General features: G+C 50.0%; 1 protein-coding gene across 1 annotated transcript; it reads left to right on the top strand.

Annotated features, from left to right (window-relative positions):
• Positions 1-12,961: 12,961 nt before the first annotated feature.
• Positions 12,962-13,939, top strand: LOC309686939 (olfactory receptor 11A1-like; the record flags this gene model as incomplete). The annotated part of the gene is made up of 1 exon (XM_082501612.1): positions 12,962-13,939. The coding sequence occupies one exon, from the start codon at positions 12,962-12,964 to the stop codon at positions 13,937-13,939; it is 978 nt and encodes a 325-aa protein (XP_082357738.1).
• Positions 13,940-15,558: the final 1,619 nt, after the last annotated feature.

The following is a 15,558-nucleotide window of genomic DNA, read 5'->3' as shown; positions in this document are numbered from 1 at the left end:
GCAGCTGCAGTAATGCGGACGCTGCACCGGTCCATCGTGGTGAAGAGGGAGCTGAGTGTAAAAGCGAAGCTCTCAATTTGCCGGTCGATCTACGTCCCTACCCTCACCTATGGCCACGAGCTGTGGGTAGTGACCGAAAGAACGAGATTGCGGATACAAGCGGCAGAAATGAGCTTCCTCCGAAGGGTGGCTGGCCTCTCCCTTAGAGATAGGGTGAGAAGGTCGGCCATCCGGGAGGGGCTCAGAGTAGAGCAGCTGCTGCTCCACATCGAAAGGAGCCAGCTGAGGTGGTTTGGGCATCTGACAAGGATGCCCCCTGGGCGCCTCCTGGGTGAGGTGTTCCAGGCAGACCCAGGACACGCTGGAGAGATTATATCTCTCGGCTGGCCTGGGAACGCCTTGGTATTCCCCCGGATAAGCTGGAGGAGGTGGCTGGGGAGAGAGAGGTCTGGGCCTCTTTGCTTAGGCTGCTGTCCCCGCGACCCGGCCTCGGATAAAGCGGATGAAGATGGATGGCGCCGTGAAAGAAAACTTGCCTTTACATTTGGTCTCAACACGCCATTTAACTAGTCACCTGACCTCTCCGCTGATTCTGTTTCACTATAACTTCAGTGTTTTGAATGAAGTTGTGCAAAACACTCAGAAGACATTAGAGCATCTCAAAGGAATCATTTTGACCATTTGTGATATCAGGATCATCTTCAAGCATTGGATGGTGGTGGAAAAGCTAGGAGGCAGGTGCACAGAACTGAGCTTGTCCCTGCTACCTGGCACTGACGAGTGGGTGGAGCTAAAAAGTACGCAGTAGCTTTTTCAATTGGAGCTTTCATTTGCTTCTGCATGAAGAAGACTTTAGATTTACATTTGGTTAAGTAGGTTAAGAAGCAGTTGAAACCGAGCTACTCTGGAGACCTTACGTAAGCGTGGGTACAGCGTGGCTTCTGGGTCCTGTGTTGGCATCCGTTGGCTTTTCGGCTAACTGGCCCGGCCAGTGGGCCTGTTTCCGAGCAATGTGAGTGGAGCTGTGAGCTTTGCTGGTGGTTGATCTTGCTGAACTTCGTGGAGGTGGTGAGCAGCTGGAGTTACTTCATAAATGGATTTAGCAGAAAGGAGATGACTAGATGGATCAACGAAGCAGACTGGATTGTTGTGCGGCGAGAAAACTGCTCGAAAGTTTCCCTCGATGGTCTGCAGCATTCAGCACTCCCTGAAGCACCGCAATGACATTCATTGTGTTCGATATTCTTGGACTGCCTGAAAGGGATGCGATGAAGCAGAGCTGAGCAAAGCAAATGGAAGGGTGGATGACTGGATATGTAAAGCGCTTTGGGGTCCTTAGGGACTAGAAAAGCGCTATATAAATACAGGCCATTTACCATTTACCAAATAATGTTACTCTTGTGAGATAAGCTGTGTTAAAAACCTTCTCAAAAGGTGTACGTGGGAGAACGAACAGCTTCCTAGGGGGATCATATAGATAAGAACCGGAAGGCACTTGTTTGGAGGCATGGTCTCACTCCTGAAATTCAGATATTTTATCTCCAATTCTGGTTCTCTGGATTCTGATTTATATTCATTATATTATTCCTGCCTCTCTTGTGTTCCCGATTTGTAATTAACTTGATTGTGACTACCTTCATTATTCCTGGAATTCTTAGTCTTCTCTGTTTCTTTTGGATTGTGGGCTTTGCTTGCCTCTGTCTTTAGATTTATTTTTAGGACCTAAACAACCTTAACAAAGGCTCACCTTTAATCACGAACTTGATTAATGAAAACATTCTTTTTTTTTTTTTTTTTTTTTGCCTGTCCCGTTTGGCTCTTTTGCATCAGAATTATTGTCTAAAGGCAAAGAAAGATGCCCAACGGATTTACTTTACCAAACTGACCATCCCAGCCTTGCCGTAATGGTCCATTTGATTCACCTTTTATTGTTTATTTTATTTTCACTTACTGAATACGGGACAGACTTGACTGGGGGAAAGAAGGGGAGAAAGAAAGAGGGAAAGAGAAACAGCTGAGAAGAGGGACGGGGGAGAAGGGCAAAAGACAAAAACCAACAGAATGAGCAGAGAAAAAAAATGCATATATCAATCACCTGGGTCACCTGCTGAGAAAGAAAAAAGAAAGCAAGCAGAAGAGAACAAGAGTAATAGAATAAACAACATCACAATGATATATGGGAATATGACAGTAAATACTAAATATTAAACATTATTGTGCAGCACATAAGATCAACAGAACACAGTGTGCTTTGAGGTAGGAGCCAAAAAGGGTGTAGTTTGTGGGTGTGATCACCCGTGTGTACACCTGTGAGCATGGACGCGCTTGTTTTTTTAAAAGGTTCCTTCATGTAATAATCTGCTAGAGGGTGTGGGGGGGCCACAGCCCCGTCCTCCAGGGTATGAAGCAGGTATGGAGGAGATCAAAACTCCAGACATCCAGAGGCCCCCAGAACACAAGAGACCAAGGAAGACCAACAGAGGGGCAGCCGCGCCACTGTCCCAGAAAGAGCTGAGGAGAGTCCCAGATGAGGGCTCACTCAGCAGCCGCGGAGCAGAAGCCAGGGGGAGTTGCAGTGACGCGCCCGTGAGCTCCGCCGGCAGCCAGCTGTGTCTGAGTGACCGAAGTTACCGTGTCTGAGTTACCCGCCAGGGAAAGGGGGCCCAGGCCCATCCAGACCGGGGCCCAGTGCAGCAGCGCCTCCCGGCCCCACAGAGCCCGGGACAGTCCACCCGACCCCACCACAGAGAAAACTGCACCCACCCCACCATCCACTCATCTTCCAGACTACATAAGACAATAAACACCCATGCTGAGATCTTCCTCCACCTCTCCTGTATCTCCCCCTCCTGCAGAGGGCGCCCCTGAGGAGAGGAAAGCTCCTGCAAGATGTGACAATCTTCCCCACCAGTTGAAGAGCCCCCCAGGTGGCTCGATGCACCGGCGGCATCCTGCTCCAGGGCTGGGCCCCCATGCACCCACCCGCCCACAACCCCAGCAACACACAAACCAGGACCCAAGGCCCCGAGGCCCGGCCAGGGCCCCAGCCCAGAGACGGAGCGCCCCCAGAACCTCACGCCCATCCCGGACCCACCCAGGGGCAGCCAGGCTACCAGGTCAGTAACCCACGTCCGTCAGCACAGACCCTCCCCTAGTCCCGCTGCATGCAGCCGCGAGGAAACAGTCACCTGAGAACCAACAGAGCCCCTAACCGGACATGACCGCTACCCCGGGTTGAGCCCCGCAAGGAAGATGCCTCCGGGGAACCCCCCGACGCCCTAAGCCTGTCCCTACCCCCACACCAATCACAACAGTGAAGGCGGGACCAAACTATGACCCCCCCCCCACCCCACCCCCACTAGGTGATGGAGCTGATCAAAGGAGCCCAGAGCAATTGATCTGATGTGGTGGCAGAGGCTGTATCAAGACTAATGTAATCTAATAGATAATTTCTATATTGGTTAGAATTAAGATTATTTTTATTTTTCCAGTTCATGAGGACAGTTTTCTTGGCTATGCATAGGGCAGTGAAGACCATATGGGCGATATTCTTTTCTGAAGTGACATTATCTAAGCTGCCCAACAAACACACTAAGGGGGAAGTTGGAATGTTACATTTCAGACACTTCGATAAGTCTTCACATATCTCGCGCCAAAACTTCTGAACTGGTGGACAGAACCAAAGAGCGTGGATATAATTGTCCGGTGAATTGGTTTGGCAGTGTGAGCAGTTGTTGGTAGACGTAAAGCCCATCTTGAACATCCGATGACCTGTATAGTGCACTCTATGTAATATTTTGTATTGAATTAATTGAAGACTGGGATTTCTAATTAGATGAAAGGTTTTTAAGCAAATCTGAGACCAGAAGTTTAGGTCTAAGTTAACTGATAAATCCGCTTCCCATTTTGCAATAGGAAGTGATATTGATTCATCTGTTTTAGAAAGCATTCTGTATATTTTGGATAGTAATTTGGGGGTTTTAAGAGTAAGAAATTGAACCACACTTGGTGGTGTTTGTAGTTCAACTTGACCCGGTTTAAATTTCTTTTTTACTATGGATTTAATTTGTTGATATTCTAAAAATCTTTTCTTGTTGATCCCATATTGTGTAACTAGTCCGTCAAATGAAATAAATTCTGTTCCTTCTAGTATATGTTCTAAATATTTGATTCCTTTGCAACTCCAATCTGAAAAGTTTATCATATTATTGTTTTGTAATATGTCAGGGTTGTTCCAGATAGGTGTACGTTTGCATGGGATTAATGAAGACGCCGTCAATTTTAGAAACTCCCACCATGCTGTCAGAGAAGAGCTGATGTTGATGCTTTTAAAGCATTCATGTCGTTGGATGTTTGAGCTGATAAATGGTAGGTCTGAGATCTCTAGATTATTGCAGAGTGCTTGTTCTACATCTAGCCAAGGTTCATCTAAGAGGGTATGTTTTAGCCATCCTGAGATAAACTGAAGCCTGTTGGCTAAGAAGTAGTGCTGAAAGTTAGGCAGTTCTAATCCTCCTTTATCCTTGGTCTTTTGTAGTGTTTTTAAGCTTATACGTGGGGGTTTCTTTTTCCAAAGGAATTTGGACATACATGAATCTAGAGATCTGAACCAATCTTGTGGCGGTTTAGTTGGGATCATTGAGAATAAATAATTTATTTTTGGTAAGACCATCATTTTTATAGCGGCAACCCTTCCCATGAGTGATATGGGTAGACATTTCCATCTAGCCAGATCATCTTCTACCTTCTTTAAAAGTGGGATATGGTTTAATTGAGTTAGATCTGCAAGCTTGGGAGAAACATTAATACCTAAATATTTTATATTTCCCGATTGCAGTGGTGTAGAAGAGGAATTATGGAGGGAGCAATTAATCGGTAGAACTGTAGATTTTGACCAGTTAATTGAGTAATCTGATATTCTTGCAAAAGAGTTTATCAATTCAATCACCCCAGAGATATTGGTTTGTGAATTTTGGAGAAAGAGTAACACATCATCCGCATAAAGGCTGATTTTATGTTCCACATTCTTGCATTTTATGCCCTTAATTACTGAATTCTGTCTAATTGCTGCTGCTAGTGGTTCAATAAAAATTGCAAACAGTGAAGGGGAGAGTGGGCATCCCTGCCTGGTGCCCCTCAAGAGACAGAAGCTGGAGGATGTCTGGTCATTTGTTCTAACACAAGCTGTTGGGGGATTATACACTGAACAAAAATATAAACGCAACACTTTTGTTTTTGCTCCCATTCCCCATGGGATGGACGTAGAGACCTAAAATTCATTCCAGATACACAATATAACCATCCCTCCCAAACAGTGGTCACAAATCAGTCCAAATGTGTGGTAGTGGGCACATCTGCTATATTGAGATAATCCATCCCACCTCACAGGTGTGCCACATCAGGATGCTGATCTGACATCATGAGTAGTGCACAGGTGTACCTCAGACTGCCCACAACAAAAGGCCACCCTGGAATGTGCAGTTTTGTCTCACAGCAAAATGCCACAGATGCCACAAGCAATGAGGGAGCTTGCAATTGGCATGCTGACAGCAGGAATGTCAACCAGATCTGTCGCCCGTGCATTGAATGTTCATTTCTCAACCATAAGCCGTCTCCACAGGCGTTTCAGAGAATATGGCAGCACATCCAACCGGCCTCACAACCGCAGACCTCGTGTAACCACACCAGCCCAGGACCTCCACATCCAGCAGGTTCACCTCCAAGATCGTCTGAGACCAGCCACCCAGACAGCTGCTGGAACAATTGGTTTGCACAACCAAACAATTTCTGCACAAACTGTCAGAAACCGTCTGAGGGACGCTCAACTGCATGCCCGTCGTCCTCATCGGTGCCTTGACCTGACTCCAGCTCGTCGCCGTAACAGACTTGTGTGGGCAAATGCTCACATTCGATGGCGTCTGGCACGTTGGAGAGGTGTGCGCTTCACGGATGAATCATGGTTCACATTGTTCAGGGCAGATGGCAGCTGAGAATGTCCCAGTTCTTGCATGGCCAGCATACTCACCGGACATGTCACCCATTGAGCATGTTCGGGATGTGCTTGACCGGCGTATACGACAGCGTGTACCAGTTCCCACGAATATCCAACAACCTCGCACAGCCATTGAAGTGGAGTGGACCAACATTCCACAGGCCACAATTGACAATCTGATAGACTCCATGCGACGATGTGTTGCACTGCATGAGGCGAATGGTGGTCACACCAGATACTGACCGGTTCTGGGTCCCCAGACCCCCAATAGCGCAAAAAACTGAGACCTTTTTATTCGGAATAACTTGTATTTTATGTTCCTAACCGAACCTTGGCAGCAGAATATGGAACGTGTTCATTTTAGTGAACTGTGCCCAGCAGACTGTAATTGTCTAACCACACTGCACCTTTCAGTACGTGGAGGTGGGCTGGAAGTTATTGCTAGAAACTCCTTTTTCTGTTGTCTGGTGAAAACCCCCTTCCTTTAACTCTTTTGAAATTCAGATGATGGAGCTCAATAGGACTTATCCCTTCTATGTGATCTTAATCTATAGGCCACCGGGACTAGCCAGGAGTTTCTTAGTGGAGTTTGTGGACTTTCTATCCTCAACCATCAAGCTGGAAAGAATCCTTCTGCTGGGGGATTTTAATTTCCATGTTGCTGACAGTTCATGTCACGCTGCTTCTCATTTTCTTACTCTCTTAGACTAGACTTTGCCCAACACACAGCGGAGGCCATAATTTATCTGAAACCGATGATATAGATATATGTGGCCTCCTTCAACTCGCAATGTCAAAAAATTCTAGATAAAGTGGCTCCTCTTAAATCAGAAAAGGCAGTAGTGCTTAATCCCTGCCCTGGTTCACAGAAGCTATCCGCAGCTTTAGGCAAATGTGCTGCAAAGCTGATCGCCTGTGGAAAACCACAAAACTTGAGGTTCAGAAGCTCCACTTTCTGGGCACCCACATCTCAGCTGATCTCACCTGGACCCACAACAGCATCGCCCTGGAAAAGAAGACCCAGCGGCAGCTGTACCTCCTCTGTGTCCTGAGGACGAATACCCTGGACCAGAAGCTGCTGCTGGCCTTCTACTGCTCCTCAGTGGAGAGCGTGCTCTCCTCAGGGGCCACGACTGAGAGCAGGAAGGCTGCACAGAGGGTCATTAACACTGCCAAAAACATCATTGGCTGCCCTCTGACACCCCTGGAGGTCATCACCTGATCCTCCTGTCTCAGTTTGTCATGAACCGAAGTTCCGAGCGCAGGCAGGACCCAGTAGCAGAACACACACACTAGGGTAGGAGCGAATAAAGAAAGTAATTTTTATTGCAACTAAAGGTGTCCCGTGAGGGTAGCCAGAAAAACAATGTATGAAACCAGAAGAAACCGAGGGACCGCACGGGGAACGCCGAGAGCGGGGCTGTGAGAGGCTGTAAAACAAAAAGAGAGACAGATTACTGGGGTGCGGAAAAAAGGCAGCATACGAGGGAAGGTGGAGTGTGCGTCTCACGGTGATAGCCGGGCCGAGTGAACCAGAGGGGGGTGGAGCTCCAAAAGGGGTCGAGACGGCGAAGCTGAATGTGAACCAAATCTCAGGCAGACAGGTGGACAGGCAGGTGGCTCGAAAACAAAAACACGCCGAGTTGTGATCGCTGAGAGGCGACTACGGACTGGCGTGGAGCAGCAGGTAGGGCAGGATTAAATAGTCCACCTGGTGATCGCCTGGGATGGGATGCAGGTGTGTGGTTAGCAGCCACGCTCGTGGGCGTGGACATCCCAGCAGCACCCCGGACACCGGGCCGCGGACCATGACAGTACCCCCCCCTCAAGGGTCGCCCCCAGGCGACCGGCCGGGACCCCGCCTGCGGAGAGAAGCACGGAAAGCAGAGATGAGACGAGGGTCCAGAATGAAGGAGCGCGGGACCCAGAGGCGGTCCTCGGGGCCATACCCCTCCCAATCCACAAGATACTGCCAGCCGCGCCGGCGCGCATCCAGGATCCGCCGGACCGCATAGGCCGGATGGCCGCCGACGAGCCGGGCGGGAGGAGGGGGCTCGGAAGGAGGGCACAGGGGGCTGAGGCGGACCGGCTTAAGTTGAGATACATGGAACGTGGGATGCACACGCCGAGAGGCCGGAAGCCGGAGCCTGACTGCCACCGGGTTGATGACTCGGTCCACTTCGTACGGCCCGATGAAACGGGGAGCCAGTTTGCGGGACGTGCCCCGGAGCGGGATGTTCCCAGCAGCCAACCAAACCTTCTGTCCCAGCTGGTAGTCAGGGGCTGGGGCGCGGCGACGATCGGCGTAGTGCGCCTGTCGTTCCTTTGCGCGCAGGAGGGCGCGGCGAGCGCAGCGCCACACACGTTGGCAGCGCCGGAGGTGATGAGGGGCCGACGGGACGGAGAGGGACAGGTCCTCTTCCGGGAAGAGCGGAGGCTGATACCCGAGGGACGCTTCGAAAGGAGAGAAGCCGGTGGAGGACGAGGTGTGAGTATTGTGGGCGTACTCCACCCAGGGCAGGTAAGTAACCCAGGAGGAGGGGTTTTGACTGGCTACGCACCTCAGCATAGTCTCCAGCTCCTGATTAAGGCGTTCAGTTTGCCCATTGGATTGCGGGTGGAAACCGGAACTCAAACTGACCTTGGCGCCGAGAATGGAGCAGAAGGTCCTCCACACTTGTGAGGTGAACTGGGGACCGCGATCGGAGACAATGTCCAGGGGAATTCCGTGGAGCCTGAAGACTTCCGTGACTAACGCTTGGGCAGTCTCAGCAGCCGAGGGCAGCTTGGCTAGCGGGACGAAGTGGGCGGCCTTAGAAAACCGATCCACAACGGTGAGGATGACACATTTTCCAGAAGAGGTGGGGAGACCGATAACAAAGTCGAGCGAGATGTGAGACCAGGGCCGGTGGGGAGTAGTGAGTGGGTGGAGCTGGCCCATGGGATGTTTCGTGGATGATTTATTACGAGCGCAGATGGCACAGGCAGACACGTAGTCCCTCACGTCCCGTAGTAGCGATTTCCACCAGAAGTGTCTGCTGAGGAGGCGCGCCGTTCTGCTCACGCCCGGGTGGCACGCGAATCGTGCTGTGTGGATCCAGTGGATGACTGCTCCCCGGGCGGCGGCGGGAACGAAGCGCCGTCCTGGCGGTCCAGTCCCTGGGTCAGGGTCCCCCGGGAGCGCTTGGCGAATGGTCTCCTCAATCTCCCAGGTGAGAGCACCCACCACGCAGGAGGCAGGCAGGATGGTGGCGGGGGGGGGCGCCTCGCTGTCGGGGGAATACAGACGGGAGAGCGCATCGGGTTTGATGTTTCGTGACCCGGGACGATAGGAGAGTGTGAAGTTGAAGCGGGCGAAGAATAGGGACCAGCGAGCTTGACGGGGATTTAACCTCTTGGCGGTTCTAAGGTACAGTAGATTTTTATGATCCGTCCATATAACGAAGGGCTGTTCGGTCCCCTCCAGCCAGTGACGCCATTCCTCCAATGCGAGTTTTACCGCTAGGAGTTCCCTGTCGCCGATGTCGTAATTCCTCTCCGCGGGGGTGAGTCGGCGCGAGAAAAAGGCGCACGGCCGGAGTTTGTTCAGGGGCCCAGACCGCTGGGAAAGAACCGCCCCGACTCCCGCATCAGATGCGTCGACCTCAACAACAAACTGTTTAGAAGAGTCAGGATGGGTCAGAATGGGTGTGGACGTGAATAATCGCTTCAATTTAGCGAAGGCTGCGTGGGCCTCAGGGGACCATGTGAAAGACACCTTGGGTGAGGTGAGTTGGGTGAGAGGCGCGGCCACCTGGCTGTAGTTTCGAATGAAACGGCGATAAAAATTCGCAAACCCCAAGAAGCTCTGAAGCTTCTTTCGTGTCTCCGGAACCGGCCATTCCAATATTGCTTTGATCTTCACCGGGTCGGTCTTCACCTGCCCACCAGCGAGGATGTAGCCCAAGAAGGAAATGGATGAGGCGTGGAACTCACACTTTTCCGCTTTTACGTACAGTCTATTTTCGAGCAGCCGTTGTAGCACGCTCCTCACATGGATGCGATGGTCCTCGAGCGTCTTGGAGAAAATCAAAATATCATCCAGGTAAACAAAAACAAACACGTTCAGGAAATCCCGTAACACGTCGTTGACTAGGGCTTGAAAAACCGCCGGGGCGTTCGTTAACCCGAACGGCATCACTAGATATTCAAAATGCCCTAGTGGGGTATTGAAGGCGGTCTTCCACTCGTCGCCTTCACGTATCCGTACCAGGTGGTAGGCGTTCCACAGATCTAGTTTGGTGAAGACCGTAGCTCCCTGGAGTGAGTTAAAAATAGAACTAATGAGTGGGAGGGGATATTTGTTTTTGACGGTGACGTCATTCAGCCCCCTGTAATCGATGCACGGGCGGAGCGTCCCGTCTTTCTTTCCCACGAAGAAAAAACCCGCAGCCACGGGAGAGGATGACGGCCTAATACGTCCTGCAGTTAGCGACTCCTGGATGTAATTCTCCATGGTTTCTCTTTCGGGGCGAGACAGGTTGTATAATCTGCTAGAGGGCAGCGATGCACCCGGGAGCAGATCGATAGCACAGTCATATGGACGGTGAGGCGGGAGTGAGAGCGCCTCATCTTTACTGAACACCTGCTGGAGATCATGATAGTCGGGGGGCACGGAAGAGAGGTCCGGCGCGGGTGGCGGGGCGGGCCTCCGTTCCGTTGAGGCGGAGGGAACGGCTGACCTCAGGCAGTTCGCCAGACAAAACACACTCCAGCTCGCGATACTTTTTCCGGCCCAATCTATGTGTGGGTTATGTCTCTGTAACCAGGGGTAGCCTAGGATAAGCGGGGTGTCAGGAGCAGGAAAAGTGAAAAAGGACAGCTGCTCTTGGTGGTTACCTGATGTGATTAACCGTACAGGCGCGGTTTGGTGAGTTATGTATGCAAACACTTGGTTGTTTAATGTAGACGCAGGGATGGGCGGTTCGAGTGGAGTAAGAGACACAGCTAGCCTCTTAGCCAGCTTCTCATCCATAAGGTTCTGTTCCGCCCCGGAGTCCACTAACGCGGGGCATGTAAAAGTCTGATTAGAAGTCACGATAGTAACGGACAGTAACAATCGGGGTCTAGTAGTGCTTAGAGTGCTGCCCACCCGTATCCCCGGACTCACCGGTGGGCCGGGTCGTTTGGGCGGACCGGGCAAGCAGCGATGCGGTGACCGGGCCTCCCACAGTACAGACATTCTCCAGCCCGAAATCGGCGTTCCCTCTCCTCCGGAGAAAGCCGAGAGCGTCCGATCTGCATGGGTTCAGGCGGGGGCGGCGACGGAGAGCGCGCACACGCAGCTGGGGGCGGGGGCGGAGAAACGCGAAACCCGGGGCGCAATACGGAGCCCATAGGCTTAGACCGCCGCTCGGCATCCCTCTCCCGCAAGCGTCTGTCAATCCTACGGGAGAGGGAGGCCAATTCATCAAAGGATCTGGTCTCCTCGTGAAAAGCTAGTTGGTCCTTCATCTGGTCATTTAACGACCGTAAAAAAAACCCACGAAGAGCCGAATCGGGCCAACCCACGGCGACCGCTCGAGTACGGAATTCAACTAGGTACTCCGCAATACTGCGCCGCCCCTGACGGAGCCCCAGCAACTTCTGCGCGGCATCGTCCTCTGATACCGGAGGGGAAAACGTAGCCTGGAACTCCTCCAGGAAGTCATCGTAATCGCAATCACGAATGGGGTGAGAATTTAAGTAGGCTTCAGCCCATGCTAGAGCACGCCCCCGTAACAATCCCACGAAGTGGGAGATCTTAGCAGTATCCGTGGGGAACGCGTGAGGCGTGCGACTGAAAAACAAGGAGCACTGGAAAAGGAACCCCCCACACAGGTCCAGCTCCCCGTGGAAGGGTTCCAGCGGCGGAGGCGACACGCCGCGGTGCACGGGGTCGGACGGCCTAGTTTGTAATTTATTCTGAGTGTCACTGAGCTCTTGACAACGGTCTTGGAGAGACTGGAGCTGCTGATCGTGGCGACCGAGGATAGCGCCCTGTTTATTAATAGCGGAGCGGAGTGGATCTGCTGGGTCCATACTGGCCAGTCCGTACTGTCATGAACCGAAGTTCCGAGCGCAGGCAGGACCCAGTAGCAGAACACACACACTAGGGTAGGAGCGAATAAAGAAAGTAATTTTTATTGCAACTAAAGGTGTCCCGTGAGGGTAGCCAGAAAAACAACGTATGAAACCAGAAGAAACCGAGGGACCGCACAGGGAACGCCGAGAGCGGGGCTGTGAGAGGCTGTAAAACAAAAAGAGAGACAGATTACTGGGGTGCGGAAAAAAGGCAGCATACGAGGGAAGGTGGAGTGTGCGTCTCACGGTGATAGCCGGGCCGAGTGAACCAGAGGGGGGTGGAGCTCCAAAAGGGGTCGAGACGGCGAAGCTGAATGTGAACCAAATCTCAGGCAGACAGGTGGACAGGCAGGTGGCTCGAAAACAAAAACACGCCAAGTTGTGATCGCTGAGAGGCGACTACGGACTGGCGTGGAGCAGCAGGTAGGGCAGGATTAAATAGTCCACCTGGTGATCGCCTGGGATGGGATGCAGGTGTGGGGTTAGCAGCCACGCTCGTGGGCGTGGACATCCCAGCAGCACCCCGGACGCCGGGCCGCGGACCATGACACAGTTGGCATGGGGCAACCAAGATAATGAAGTACTATTCAATTCTATTCTATTTTATTCTATTCTATTCTAACAAAAGACAAATATACATTTTTCTGAAGGCCCATTTGTGTTTTCGAAACCACTAGTTTAAAATCTCTCCGGTGTGTCCCCTGATGATGACGTCATACTGCTGCAGTGAAAAGGATAAAACAAGAAGTGATTCAGTGCAGTTGGGAGGGACTTACAATCAGGCCGCTGATGGGTGATTCTCATCCTTAAATGTAGCTCCGTTTGTGCACAGTTTAAGTGATGTATGGTAAAAACAAAAAGAGGATCATGATGAACTCTTCACAGGTTTCATATTTCACACTCACTGCCTACCTCGACAGCGGGGCTTTGAAATATTTATATTTCACAGTTGTTGCATTTTTATATATTGTTATTGTTACTGCCAATGTCCTGCTGATTGTGGTTATCTGTGTGAACAGAAGCTTACATGAACCTATGTACATGTTTCTGTGCAGCCTGTTTGTGAATGAGCTGTATGGTAGTACAGGGCTGTTTCCATTCCTCCTGGTTCAGATCCTCTCTGATGTTCACACTGTTTCTGCTCCTCTCTGCTTCCTGCAGATCTTCTGTGTGTACTCTTATGCAAATTTGCAGCTCAGTAACTTAGCCGTCATGTCTTATGACAGATATCTTGCAATATGTTTTCCTCTTCAATATCACACACGTATGAGTCCATGCAAGGTATCCATGCTCATTGTTCTAACGTGGTTTTCCTCATTTCTTGGAATCACTCTTTTGATTTCTCTGAGTGCTCCTCTGCAGCTGTGTGGGAACATCATTAACAAAGTGTACTGTGACAACTATTCTGTTGTTAAACTGGCCTGTTCTGACACCACAGTCAATAACATCTATGGAATACTTGGTGCTATTTTCATAACCATATCCTCTGTCACTCTGATTCTCTACACCTACATGAGGATCCTCAAAGTCTGTTTTTCTGGATCCAAACAGACGCGACAGAAAGCCGTCAGCACCTGCACGCCTCACCTCGCTTCTCTGCTCAACTTTTCATGTGGTTCCTTCTTCGAAACTGCACAAAGTAGATCCAACATGAAACACGTCCCAAATATGGTGCGTATTTTTTTATCATTATATTGGCTCATATGCCCACCGCTCTGTAATCCTTTACTTTATGGACTGAGTCTGACCAAAATCCGGATCATATATAAAGGTCTAATCTTTGTCAAATGCAGGTGCTTGATGTTGAAACTTAGACAAGGCAGTGCATTAGTAAAGAGGAAATGAGAGTAAGAGGGTTGTGGGCTGCTGGCTCATGCTCAATTTACTGTTGACAGTTTATGAGAATAAAGTCATCTCTTATTATCGCTTTTTTTTATCATAACTCACTATTAATTTATTGTTTAAATCCTTTGATCATTTGCTCTCATGTCAGCTACCATAAAGACACCTGCATACAGACTAAATCTGAACAAAACTGAAACAAATGCAAACTTTAACCTGTAATTCTTTGCTAAAATATACATCGGTACTTTAGTCATTAAATATGTGACCTCAGTTTTTAAAAAAATATTTTTTCTTTTCCTGAATTTTCCGAGTTTAAGACTTTGAAGCGTGTCACATCTTGTTTAAGAAATCACTGTGATCATTTCATTTTGCTGCTATCATCAAACACAATGTTTGAATAATTTATTTTTTTATGAATAAAAATTTGTTGTAACTATGTGCCTGAAAACAAAAGCAGAATTACATTTTACTTTCGATTTGTAGCTCAAATGCAATTATATTTAAAGCAGTGTCATTGGTAGGCAGCTACTAGGCCAAATGATTTAAGTTTTATTCAGTCATCACAAATTACACATATTGCTCTTTAGTTTGAAGCCTAATCTTGAAAGTAGAGATAGTGTCTGTCTCCTGAATCCAAACTGAAGCTGGTTCCACAGAAGAGGGGCCTGAAAAACTTAAAATGGCGCCGGTGAGGTCGGCTGCCGTGCTGGATGCTCTGCCCTAACTTCTCCACTTTTTGCAGTTTTTCGTCACTTTTTGCTATATCTGCAATAATCTTGCATGGGCATCATGCAAAACACACGAATCCGCTACAGTAGAGACACTTTGATTTCTATTGGTCTGCAGTACACGAACATTTCACCATGTTTAACTCCGGACCCAAACTGGCCAAAGGAGATCCTGAGAGAGAACAAAGGACGCGACCCTAAGCGACGGCCTCGAGGTAAAAGAGCCGGCATCAGGAACAGGCTACGGGCTCGCGCACACCGCGCACCCATGCCCAGTATCCTGCTAGCCAATGTTCAATCCATCGAGAACAAGCTTGATGACCTCAGAGCCAGAATCAAGTTCCAGAGAGACATTCGGGACTGCAACCTCCTCTGCTTCACCGAGACTTGGCTGAACCCAGCGATACCAGACCACGCCGTGCAGCCGACGGGGTTCTTTTCGGTTTACCGCATGGACAGGACAAAGGAGTCGGGGAAGAAAAGAGGTGGTGGAGTGTGTTTGATGGTGAACAACAGATGGTGCGACAGCACAAACATCTCCCCACTCACACGCTCTTGCTCGCCCAATCTGGAGCTTTTGATCGTTAAGTGTCGCCCTTTCTATCTCCCTCGGGAATTCACTGCGGTCATTGCCTGCACTGTTTACATTCCGCCTCACGCGGACTCGGACACTGCCTTATGTGAGCTACATGAGGCTCTCACACATCAACAAACACTTCACCGAGATGCCGCACTCATTGTTATGGGAGATTTTAACAGAGTGAATCTCAAACGGACATTTCACAACCTTCACCAGCACATCAACTGCCCCACCCGGGGCACGAGGACATTAGACCACTGCTACACCCCGTTCAAGAACTGTTACAAGGCTCAGCCCCTGCCGGCATTTGG

The sequence above is a fragment of the Aulonocara stuartgranti genome, assembly GCF_965226115.1.
Source record: "Aulonocara stuartgranti genome assembly, chromosome: 14".
NCBI lineage: Eukaryota > Metazoa > Chordata > Actinopteri > Cichliformes > Cichlidae > Aulonocara > Aulonocara stuartgranti.
The sequence above is the reverse complement of the archived record's forward strand: the minus strand, read 5'-3'. Positions and strand labels throughout refer to the sequence as shown.